The sequence below is a fragment of the Nilaparvata lugens genome, chromosome 1 (genome assembly GCF_014356525.2).
Source record: "Nilaparvata lugens isolate BPH chromosome 1, ASM1435652v1, whole genome shotgun sequence".
NCBI classification, from domain to species: Eukaryota; Metazoa; Arthropoda; class Insecta; order Hemiptera; family Delphacidae; genus Nilaparvata; species Nilaparvata lugens.
The window spans coordinates 84192373-84206109 of NC_052504.1; the positions used below are offsets into that span (position 1 = coordinate 84192373).

Genomic DNA, 13737 nt, shown 5'->3' on the forward strand with positions numbered 1-13737 from the left:
TCCATTAATGGATTGAGATCAGATTTGACCCAGATTTACCCTATTCACAGCATCTAGACGCTAATATACATAGCAATAACACTAGCTTAGATTTAGCCAGCTATTTGAGTCAAACTTCCTTGCAAGCCACACTAATAATGATACTAAGAACCGTTTGTACAGTCATAGTTTAAGCTGAATTTAATCAGCTGGTGGCTTAAACTCAAAATGAACTAAATTATAACGAATGAGACTTGATATTGATTTAATCCAGTTATAAATAAAATCTAGTTGAAACTGGCACTGTGCAAACGGCAATAAGTTGTATATCAAACTGCTTCGATACATTGTTTCACTCCATTCCATTCTTTGATGAATAAATCATATTGATAACATCAATTTGATAGGCGTAACAAAACATTGGTCTCTGATAGGTGCGTATTGATGCATCAGCCTGTATCATTCAACACGGCTCAGCCGTAATTTGCTAATTAGGAATAAACCAGTCAGGCATGCGCAGTTGGTTTCTTTCTACCTCCACCCGCCCCATACCTAACAACTACGGACCTTCTTTCCAGTTCATTACTCTACATCATTGCTAATCATGTTCTCAAATTTCTCAAAAATCCAGGATACTTGTCTCTTCTATAACACCCATCTGGCCGAGTATTTAGACTTTCAACTTTTACTCAATTGCCTATCCATCTAACTAGACATACTTACTTAGTTACTGAAATTAATGGAATTCTTGATTTGGAAACTGGGATTCGATTATACTCGAAAAGTAATATTGTCATTCCATTTTACTATCGTTCAAATAAAATTTATCAATGGCATATCTATTGAAATTCATTACAAACAATATTGTCCTTCCTGGGACGTTTTGAACTTGCAATTTTTGTTCTTGTCAATCTTATAGGACGAATCAATATCCGTCCAGCACTACAGTACCTTATTTTATATCTGAGCTACAAACCTTTAATCTTCCTTGCATTCTATAGTGAGGTCGTTATAATGGCAGTGTTTGATTGGCAATGGTATTGTTATCCTTTTCTATCATTCAACAAAGCGGATAGCGCTATCTCTTTCTCGCTTTGCTCTGTTGCCAGATCGTCAATGTAGAACAATGTAGCAATAATAATTTTTAATTACCAGAATATTTCACCTTAATATTATGAAAATTCATTATAAAATTATTGAAAAATATAATTTCTTGCTTAATAAAATATAATTGATTATTTTAAACGAGAATGAACCGTTAATATTCCATCAATAAACCTAAAATCACTTCACTTCTATGAGCTACTTTTGTTCAAATTAATAAAAACAATATAAAAACTTGTAGTCCGCTTTATTAAAAATTTTAAAATATTTTAACGACTAGTTTCGACCATAGGTCGATTTTAACTTGAAAATGACCAAGTTATTGTCGAAACTAGTCGTCAAAATATTATTTTAAAGTTTTCAATAAAGGGGACTACAAGTTTTTATTAATCAATAAACTTGTATACGCTACCGTATATAGAAGGCATTGACAAGACAGAGGATCGGCAACGTTCTTCTCCACTGCCATTATAACGTGGGCCTCATTATAGTTATCGTTGTTGAGGATGCTTCCAATCACTCCTCCCTATCCTGCACCCTTAAACCTTCATTAAATCTCTCTTTATTTAATACTCTCTAGTATTTAGCTGCAATGCTCTATTTCTTGCATGTTTTTTATGATCAGGCCTACTAAAGTCTTGTTCATCATCCACAAACCTCTATTTATCAATATTAATTAATCTATTTCTACTCCACTAATTTCCCCCATCATTCTTCCCACTATTTCTTTAATCTATGTAGTACTGAAATTATTATCAATTCATATCAGGTGCATTAACAGTGTAAATACAATTACAAACAATGATATGAATGGTGTAGAAAAAGAAACCTTTATCAATCCATCCACCTCTCCTACTCCCTAATTTTCTCCCATCATTGTACTCCACTATTCCTTCAATAGTGACTGAAGGAATTTCCAGAGTACAGGCATTAACAACTAATAGCTGCATGAGCCGTGTAAACACAATTACGAACAAGTATGTGAATGACGAAGAAGAAAACTTTATCAATCTATCCACCTATCCTACTCCACTATTTTCCCCATCATTGTTCTCCACTATTTCTTTAATAATGATTGAAGGAATTTTCACAGTACTGAAATTAACAACCACTATTATAGCTGCATGAGACGTGTAAACACAATTACGAACAATGATATGAATGGTGTAGAAAAAGAAACCTTTATCAATCTATCCACCTCTCCTACCCCAATTTTTTCCTTCTTTCCTTGTTTTCCACTATTCCTTTAATCCACAGTACTCGCATCAACAACTAATATTATAGCTGCATGAGCCGTGAAGATACAATTACGAAAAATGATATGAATGGTGTAGAACCTTTATCGATCTATCCACCTCTCCTACTCCATTTTTTCCTTATTTCCTTGTTTTCCACTAATCCTTTAATCCACAGTACTTGCATTAACAACTAATATTATATCTGCATGAGCCGAGTAAACACAATAACATACAATGATATGAATAGTGAAGAAGAAGAAACCTTTATCAATCTATCCACCTTTCCTACTCCACTATTATCCCCATCATTGTTCTCCACTATTTCTTTAATAATTATTGAAGGAATTTTCACAGTACTGGCATTAACAACTAATATTATAGCTGCATGAGCCATGTAGATACAATTACAAACAATAATGTGAACGATGAAGAAGAACATTGATAGTGACTGAGTTAGCGAGTGAGTGAGAGACTGGGTGACTGGATGAGTGATGATCGACTGACTGACGCGGTGTCGTGGTGTCGAGTAGAATGATAAGGGTGGCGTACGCCGTGTCGGCTTTTGTTAGTGCTAGTAGTAAGCGTCACAAATGCACTTTGACATCGAGTTGTCGCCCCACTGAATGGACGGTTTCTGCCCCCTCTTCGGCCCCCAACCACCGCCCCCGCACCGCTAGCAGCAGTCATGGTGCGACCGCGACTCAAGCAGAAGATCATGCACGTCAATGCAGCCGTCGCCGTTGATCTCATCAATGTCGTTGCGTTTCTGGTTAGTCGTCAGCTGTTTTTATATTTCTATCAAAATGTTAATAAATAATTGTGTATCTTGAACCAATAATGGATGAATTGAGAAAAAAGATCATGTATATATGAATGATTGTGTATCTTGCACCAATAATGGATGAATGAATTGAAAACGTTAATAATATGACCACTCATCATCCTATTATATTAAGCGAGCAATTTCTGTATATCTGTATATCTGTTTATATTTTTATATCTGGTTATCTGGTTATTGACCGAGCGAAGTGTCTAAGATTCAAGTCGACGGTTTGGCATTTCTCTTAATGTTTAAGGGCCGTTTGCACAGTATAGATTGCTAAACTCGATTAAGTTAATCTGAAAGTTTAAACTTGAATCGGTATCTCAGTGCATTTACCAATCCAGTTTAAGTTGAAGTAGTTTAGCGTTAAGTTGGTAATAGAATGTCATCGTTTATAATATCAGGAAGGCTAATTTTTACAGGAAATTTGTTATTTGTTTACAAACCATCAGTAAATTGAGGCTATGTAGCTACTATTTCCTCGTTCAAAATCCACAGAGCTGTAAGCTGTACGGTAATAAAAGTGGAAAGCGATCAAGAAATTCTTCAAAAAATGATAAATACTATATTATTATTATTATTATTATTATTATTATTATTATTATTATTATTATTATTATTAGAAAGAAACTTACATTTAGTTAATACCAAAAAATATTCTATAATATAAGATAAAAGCCTTATTTTTTATAAAAATCTACTTAAATCTACTACGGTCTTCCTCGTTTATTAGAAATTTCTCGAAAGCAAAATATTTCAGTTAAGTGTTATTGAAAACATGTTTTCTAATCAAAGACCACTGATAAAAATTGTGTTATTTTCTATCAAGTGGTTTATTTAATCAAATACTAATTTGGCACTTGCTTTACTCAAGCAAAACCGTTAAAAAAATCCTCTATCATCCCAGAAATTTAAATGATTCGTTTTTTGCCCAATTTTTCTCAGTTCCAAAATTTCTTAGCAGTCATCTTTATCAATCGCATTAAAAACTCCTATCAATTCCTCCATTATAATTATTTTTACATTCAAATAATGATTCACTATAACTCAAATAATTATTATCGTCTACAGAAGAATTAAAAACAACCATCGAAAAATAATTTACTGTTATTGTTTCTCCATCAAATCTTACAGATGTCTAGTTAATCCAAATTATTTGGTTTAAACCTCCTGTTTTGGAGGTTTAAACTTTCCCAGAGTTTAAACTCAATACAGAGTTTAAACTGATACTGCGCAAACGGAATTTTAGTTTAAACCAAAAAAATCCAGATTTGGTTTAAGCTTCAGCTTAAACTTACACTGTGCAAACGGCCCTAAATGTTTAAATGTTCATATGTTGCGCATTTACGGCGAAACGGTAATAGATTTTCATGAAATTTGACAGGTATGTTCCTTTTTCAATTGCGCGTCGACGTATATACAAGGTTTTTGGAAATTTTGCATTTCAAGGATAATATAAAAGGAAAAAGGAGCCTCCTTCATACGCCAATATTAGAGTAAAAATCAGACTATAGAATTATTCATCATAAATCAGCTGACAAGTGATTACACAGATGTGTGGAGAAGCCAGTCTATTGCTGTATTTCCATAAGGTCTATAGTCTCAATCTGGTACTTGTGGATGAGAATACTGCGTGTGATCTACTGTTCACAGAACTACTAGTTATTATATCTGGTTATTTATGTTCAACGGATCTCGAAAACGGCTCTAACGATTTTCACGAAATTTGGAACATGGTATAAAAATTCGATTGCACTAGGTCTCATCCTTGGGAAAACTCGCTAAAAGACATTATTAGGATAATTCATCCTCGGCTGAAACAGCTGAGACTTTCGTCGTCTGTGGATAGTAAAAAGTGAGCGAGTGATTCTGTGGAAAATCAAAATATCGCATCCCCAAAATTCATAAGCTGACCTATAGCCAGCTGTAAAATATAAACACGATCATTTTAGAGAATTGTGTTCTGTTTATCAATAAATAAAAATAAAGAGCGAAGTTCGGTGCCCCGATATTATTTATTAAAGCTTAAGCTCTGCACACACACATCGATTTTTGTTCGTACGATATTTTGCCGTCCTTATGAATCCTATCAGATTAAATGGAACTTGACAAACATCATCTGTTTGAAATCATCTGTTCAATGTAATAGAATTTATAAGGACGGCAAAGCAAAAATTCGTACGAACAAAAATCGATGTGTGTGTAGTTAGCTTTACATGAATAATCATTTTTGTTTAGTTTCATGACTTCTGACACAGTGTTTCGTGAGATGTAGTGATATATAATGAAAATACAAAGATTAGTCTTGAATTTATTGATCCATCGTGAACTGCTTTGTTTTATTAAGTTTTAATTCTAAAATGATGACTTGCAGGCTATATTTATTGTGAAAAATATATAATATTTTATCATTGACTGGAGCATGCTTTTGAATGAATTCCAAGTGATTAAAAGTTGACAAAAATGTAGTCAATTTTCAGAAATACTATTGTTGTTTTCCAAATTAAATTTTTAATAGTTGACTATATCTTTGCGTTCTCATTATTATTGTTTTTCATCTGTAATTATTTTTACATTCAAATAATAATTATTATTGTCTACAGAAGCATTAAAAAGAACCATCGAAAAATATTTAAGTATTTAAATTACTATTATTTGTTTCCCCATCAAATCTTACAGATGTCTAGTTAATCCAAAATTACTTACTATTTGTTTCCCCATCAAATCTTACAGATGTCTAGTTAATCCAAATTATTTGATTTAAACCTCCTGTTTTGGAGGTTTAAACTTTCCCAGAGTTTAAACTGATACTTCGCAAACGGAATTTTAGTTTAAACCAAAAAAATCCAGATTTGGTTTAAGCTTCAGCTTAAACTTACACTGTGCAAACGGCCCTAAATGTTTAAATGTTCATATGTTGCGCATTTACGGCGAAACGGTAATAGATTTTCATGAAATTTGACAGGTATGTTCCTTTTTCAATTGCGCGTCGACGTATATACAAGGTTTTTGGAAATTTTGCATTTCAAGGATAATATAAAAGGAAAAAGGAGCCTCCTTCATACGCCAATATTAGAGTAAAAATCAGACTATAGAATTATTCATCATAAATCAGCTGACAAGTGATTACACAGATGTGTGGAGAAGCCAGTCTATTGCTGTATTTCCATAAGGTCTATAGTCTCAATCTGGTACTTGTGGATGAGAATACTGCGTGTGATCTACTGTTCACAGAACTACTAGTTATTATATCTGGTTATTTATGTTCAACGGATCTCGAAAACGGCTCTAACGATTTTCACGAAATTTGGAACATGGTATAAAAATTCGATTGCACTAGGTCTCATCCTTGGGAAAACTCGCTAAAAGACATTATTAGGATAATTCATCCTCGGCTGAAACAGCTGAGACTTTCGTCGTCTGTGGATAGTAAAAAGTGAGCGAGTGATTCTGTGGAAAATCAAAATATCGCATCCCCAAAATTCATAAGCTGACCTATAGCCAGCTGTAAAATATAAACACGATCATTTTAGAGAATTGTGTTCTGTTTATCAATAAATAAAAATAAAGAGCGAAGTTCGGTGCCCCGATATTATTTATTAAAGCTTAAGCTCTGCACACACACATCGATTTTTGTTCGTACGATATTTTGCCGTCCTTATGAATCCTATCAGATTAAATGGAACTTGACAAACATCATCTGTTTGAAATCATCTGTTCAATGTAATAGAATTTATAAGGACGGCAAAGCAAAAATTCGTACGAACAAAAATCGATGTGTGTGTAGTTAGCTTTACATGAATAATCATTTTTGTTTAGTTTCATGACTTCTGACACAGTGTTTCGTGAGATGTAGTGATATATAATGAAAATTGACAGGTATGTTCCTTTTTCAATTGCGCGTCGACGTATATACAAGGTTTTTGGAAATTTTGCATTTCAAGGATAATATAAAAGGAAAAAGGAGCCTCCTTCATACGCCAATATTAGAGTAAAAATCAGACTATAGAATTATTCATCATAAATCAGCTGACAAGTGATTACACAGATGTGTGGAGAAGCCAGTCTATTGCTGTATTTCCATAAGGTCTATAGTCTCAATCTGGTACTTGTGGATGAGAATACTGCGTGTGATCTACTGTTCACAGAACTACTAGTTATTATATCTGGTTATTTATGTTCAACGGATCTCGAAAACGGCTCTAACGATTTTCACGAAATTTGGAACATGGTATAAAAATTCGATTGCACTAGGTCTCATCCTTGGGAAAACTCGCTAAAAGACATTATTAGGATAATTCATCCTCGGCTGAAACAGCTGAGACTTTCGTCGTCTGTGGATAGTAAAAAGTGAGCGAGTGATTCTGTGGAAAATCAAAATATCGCATCCCCAAATTCATAAGCTGACCTATAGCCAGCTGTAAAATATAAACACGATCATTTTAGAGAATTGTGTTCTGTTTATCAATAAATAAAAATAAAGAGCGAAGTTCGGTGCCCCGATATTATTTATTAAAGCTTAAGCTCTGCACACACACATCGATTTTTGTTCGTACGATATTTTGCCGTCCTTATGAATCCTATCAGATTAAATGGAACTTGACAAACATCATCTGTTTGAAATCATCTGTTCAATGTAATAGAATTTATAAGGACGGCAAAGCAAAAATTCGTACGAACAAAAATCGATGTGTGTGTAGTTAGCTTTACATGAATAATCATTTTTGTTTAGTTTCATGACTTCTGACACAGTGTTTCGTGAGATGTAGTGATATATAATGAAAATACAAAGATTTAGTCTTGAATTTATTGATCCATCGTGAACTGCTTTGTTTTATTAAGTTTTAATTCTAAAATGATGACTTGCAGGCTATATTTATTGTGAAAAATATATAATATTTTATCATTGACTGGAGCATGCTTTTGAATGAATTCCAAGTGATTAAAAGTTGACAAAAATGTAGTCAATTTTCAGAAATACTATTGTTGTTTTCCAAATTAAATTTTTAATAGTTGACTATATCTTTGCGTTCTCATTATTATTGTTTTTCATCTGTAATTATTGTCAAGGATTTATCACGGAATCACTCACTATGCTGTTGGTACTATCGGCTTTCAAGAAAAAAAAATTCTGGGATATTCATTTCTTTTCCTCAATTTTTCTCAGTTCCAAAATTTCTTAGCAGTCATCTTTATCAATCGCATTAAAAACTTCTATCAATTCCTTCATTATAATTATTTCTACATTCAAATAATAATTCACTATAACTTAAATAATAATTATTATTGTCTACAGAAGCATTAAAAAGAACCATCGAAAAATAATTTTAGTAATTAAATTACTATTATTTGTTTCCCCATCAAATCTTACAGATGTCTAGTTAATCCAAAATTACTTACTATTTGTTTCCCCATCAAATCTTACAGATGTCTAGTTAATCCAAATTATTTGATTTAAACCTCCTGTTTTGGAGGTTTAAACTTTCCCAGAGTTTAAGCTGATACTGCGCAAACGGAATTTTAGTTTAAACCAAAAAAATCCAGATTTGGTTTAAGCTTCAGCTTAAACTTACACTGTGCAAACGGCCCTAAATGTTTAAATGTTTATATGTTGCGCATTTACGGCGAAACGGTAATAGATTTTCATGAAATTTGACAGGTATGTTCCTTTTTTAATTGCGCGTCGACGTATATACAAGGTTTTTGGAAATTTTGCATTTCAAGGATAATATAAAAGGAAAAAGGAGCCTCCTTCATACGCCAATATAAGAGTAAAAATCAGACTATAGAATTATTCATCATAAATCAGCTGACAAGTGATTACACAGATGTGTGGAGAAGCCAGTCTATTGCTGTATTTCCATAAGGTCTATAGTTTCAATCAGGCACTTGTGGATGAGAATACTGCGTGAGGTCTACTGTTCACAGAACTACTAGTTTTTATATCTGGTTATTTATGTTCAACGTAGTCATTTTCGAGGCTCTAACGATTTTAACGAAATTTGGAACATGGTAGGTTATGATATAAAAATTCGATTGCACTAGGTCTCATCCTTGGGAAAACTCGCTAAACGACATTAAAAGGATAATTCATCCTTGGCTGAAACAGCTGAGACTATCGTCGTCTGTGGATAGTGAAAAGTGAGCGAGTGATTCTGTGGAAAATCAAAATATCGCATCCCCGAAATTCATAAGATTACGTATAGCCAGCCGTAAAATATAAACACGATCATTTTAGAGAATTGTGTTCTGTTTATCAATGAATAAAAATAACATGTGAAGCTTAGTGCCCCGATATTATTTATTAAAGCTTAAGCTCTGCACACACACATAGATTTTTGTTCGTACGATATTTTGCCGTCCTTATGAATTCTATTAGATTAAATGGAACGTGACAAACATCATCTGTTTGAAATCATCTGTTTAATCTAATAGAATTTATAAGGACGGCAAAGCAAAAATTCGTACGAACAAAAATCGATGTGTGTGTAGTTAGCTTTACATGAATAATCATTTTTGTTTAGTTTCATGACTTCTGACACAGTGTTTCGTGAGATGTAGTGATATATAATGAAAATACAAAGATTTAGTCTTGAATTTATTGATCCATCGTGAACTGCTTTGTTTTATTAAGTTTTAATTCTAAAATGATGACTTGCAGGCTATATTTATTGTGAAAAATATATAATATTTTATCATTGACTGGAGCATGCTTTTGAATGAATTCCAAGTGATTAAAAGTTGACAGAAATGTAGTCAATTTTCAGAAATACTATTGTTGTTTTCCAAATTAAATTTTTAATAGTTGACTATATCTTTACGTTTTCATTATTATTATTGTTTTTTATCTGTAATTATTGTCAAGTTCTGGATTTATCACGGAATCACCCACTATGCTGCTAGTACTATCGGCTTTCAACAAAAACATTCTAGGATATTCATTTCTTTTTCTCAATTTTTGCTGACTGTTCTCTCAATAATTTCATCTCTCACCCCCTCTATACACTCTCGTTTTCTCAGTAATCATGTTCCTCATATTCCAGTCATTATCTGTAAATGATGTTTCATACTATTTGTAAATTCAGTGAAAATTTTTCCTCCCCTTTTCCCATTTTTCAAGCCTGAAGCTCATGAATTATTTAGTAAAGAAAAACTTCTTCATGTTTGTTAACTGATCACTTCATTTTTATAACTTAGTGGCAATACATTGATGCTAACTGATCACTTCATTTTTATAACTTAGTGGCAATACATTGATGCTAACTGATCACTTCATTTTTATAACTTAGTGGCAATACATTGATGTTATTTCACCCTGAGCGAGAAAACTACACATCGACGTCAACTATTGTTTTTTTGATAATAAATTATCATCAATTCAGGTGAACTAAAACATGCTAATGATCGTCAAAGTCATAGCACGTAATCTTCATGCTATATGTATGTTGTAAGTGTTGATAAAAGTTCCCCGTCAGGCCACGTTATTGTTGGAAGAAAGTTTTTAACTTAGTTTGAAGAAACTTCCTCATAAACTTTGCTCAAACTCTATTCAAAGATTATAAGAAGAAAGAGCTCTCCGAGAAATCGAAATTCTTCATTTTGGAAGATTTCAGATAGGTAACTATTTTCATCAATCTTTGAAACGTTATCAATTTTGTTTTGGGAATCCACAAGATTTTACTCATGCCAGAATTGAGGGGGATGCATGTGGTTAAAATGGAATCCGCCCCACAATAACCCCATCATATTTCATCAACGTAGCTCCTATCACCGTGTAAAAACCCTCTTAAAAACTTTTAAGACACTTTTGATATTGGACTAATCTACATTTTTCCAACTAGTTTTTCCATAAAGTCTATTCGACGATAAAGCATGCCAGTTGATGGACATACTAACCGTTTTATATTGCACGATATTATAGCTAGAAAATTAATGAAGTTTACTGGAAAACGTCAATGTCTATCAAATTTTATCTGAGGCTTGATATTGAGTGCCGCCCTTTTCCTTGCTAAATTAAAAATTGTTTGAAGTAACCGAAAGTCACCTGCAATTTAATTACTTGAAAAAGTGACTAGAGCGCACGAATGATGAAGATAAGTTAGTGTTGTTAATGAAAAATCTTCTGTTGAAATTTCCTGAACTTTCAACTTCTTTCTGTTGATAGTTTATATGAATTTCCTCGAGACTTGTTCAAGTTTTATTCTTCGTTTATAAAACTATTCTGGACTTCCGACATATATACCACAATCCTTGTCTGATTAGACTTGAACCTACTGAATATAAACCTTGAAGTTCTCAAATCAAATTTTGATTTTCATTTTTTGTTCAAATCTCATCCCGTCGATATGTTCTCTTGTTTGATAGAAAGTTATTCCTAGTTGTCAGATTGAAATTTCAAAAACGTTTTTGAAATACTTACTTAAATTAAAAATTGTTTGAAGTAACCGAAAGTCACCTGCAATTTAATTACTTGAAAAGTAATTATTTTGAAAATACTTTTCAGAAACGTCTACTGAAACTACTTTAAAGTAGTGACAGTAAAGGATGAAAGATTCACTTTTAACTGTCATCATTGATTGAATAGCAACCATCATTGTTATTTATAATAAATGCTGATAGTTATAAGTGAATCTCACTGTAGGCGCTGTGCCTTGGACAGTGAGTCAATGCGATCTGTTGAGAACTGTTTGAACTATTAGAAAACGATTTTAAATTCCTTTAATAATATTGTCATGCAATGTGTTTGGATTGACTCGTACACCAGTATCATAGTGACTGAAAATTTAGATACTTAATAGTTGAAACAAACCAAAAAAAAGACAGAACCAACTTAAATGCTATACTATATTTTTATATTCCATTTCATTAAAATAATGAGAACATACTGCTTCATGAACATAAAATTTTCAAATTACATTATAGCACTAGTATTTCAATCAGAGTAAATTATGTCCTGTCCTTTCGTCCTTGTTGTACCGAAAATACTAATAATTTGTTGTAAACAACAATGCTACTATCAGTAAAAGCTTACCGAGTTGAAAGCAGAGATAAGTTGGGAGATAATACAATGCTATTTCGAGTTACCAATAATTATTGCACACCTCATTGAATGCAATTAATAATCCACTCGACAGCTGATTTATGATCAATAATTCTATAGTCTGATTTATACGGTAATATTGGCGTTCGAAGGAGACTCCTTTTCCTCTTTTATTATCCTAAAAATGCAAAATTTCAAAAAACCTTATGTATACGTCGACGCGAAATTCAAAAAGGACCATACCTGTCAAATTTCATGAAAATCTATTGCTGCGTTCCGCTGTAAATACGGAACATAAATATAAACATATAAACATAAATAAAGAGAACTGTCGACTTCAATCTTAGACCTCACTTCGCTTGCTCAATTACAGATTCATTCAAGCTCATAACCTGTGGATAGTATTATGAATAAGCAATGCTTCTCTGAGGAAGCTACAAATCTAAGAAATGACTGAATATTGGACGTAATGTATCCCGGAACTCTGAACAAGGATTTTTTAAATTCGTGAAATCCAATAATTGGAGCAGTATCCTCTTAACAGCTTCTTGATCATACTATCAATACCTCTTCCAACCAATATTCAATTCAGACCAATTCAAGTCCTCCTATGCTTCAACAGATTATTCTACTGTAATCGGGTCATGTGATTGAGATTGGGGTCATGCAATATGCTTCACTATGGGCCTGTTACTTATAAATAGGTCATGACGTAATATAGAAAAAGGCTGACCTCAAACCATACAAATTTCTCTTATATTTATATATACCTAATACTCATATATTGAAATACTCTTTTCTCGTGCAACAGGCTCCCAGTGGAATTCTGTCTTTCATATTTTTATTTCTTATACGATTGAATACAATATTGTATCCATTTTCCCGTGCAAAGAAATATTTTGATAGAATAGAGAGAACAGAGTTGATGGCAATATTAATCCCTCTATTACCTGCATCTCTCCTGACAGTTTAAATAATTAATCATCCATCTCAAGAGCAAACAAGAATGATGTCAGCTGTAATGAGTTCCCATAAACTGAGGATGAAAAATATCAGCCCATGATAATTGACAATTCTGTTTTAAATTTCTATAATCAGTGGAGAACAGAACAGGAAATTTATTCAAGTCATGTGCAAACCCTACCCATATAGTGTCTTTATAAATCTGAACTAGTAGAAACTCCTCTCGAAAAAATGCTATCTTCTTCTTCTTCTTCTTCTTCTTCTTCTCCTTCTTCTTCTTTTTCTTCTTGTGGTTCCTATCCGTTACGGATGTTGGCAACCAACTTGACAAGCCTAATTTTGTCCACAGCCATGCGGAAGAGCTCAGCTGTAATTTTTCCGGTCCACTTCCTAAGGATATGCAGCTAAGATATATGCTTCTCCTACCAGGACCTCTTCTTCCAACGATTTTTCCTCGGTTGATTGTCAGATACTATAATAATTATAAATCTACAGAGACCTATTCTACTGAGACAAGAAATGCTCTATAGTGGGTTTTTCAATTATCTTTTCCTATTAAATTTACAATAATTATCCATTCTCACTATTCA

The 13737-nt window shown here is 32.8% G+C and overlaps 1 protein-coding gene across 22 annotated transcripts in view; it reads left to right on the forward strand.

Annotated features, from left to right (window-relative positions):
- The window catches only part of LOC111058930 (peripheral plasma membrane protein CASK), a 545689-nt gene that overhangs the window by 167590 nt on the left and 364362 nt on the right, over positions 1–13737 (forward strand). The window contains exon 1 of one of the 22 annotated variants that reach the window (XM_039418984.1): positions 2676–3090. The exons of the other annotated variants lie outside the window; for them this stretch is intronic. Coding sequence (XP_039274918.1) covers positions 3007–3090 — 84 coding nt within the window. The 5' untranslated portion in view covers positions 2676–3006. Of the gene's footprint in view, positions 1–2675; positions 3091–13737 lie in introns of those variants that run through there. 22 annotated transcript variants of the gene reach the window in all.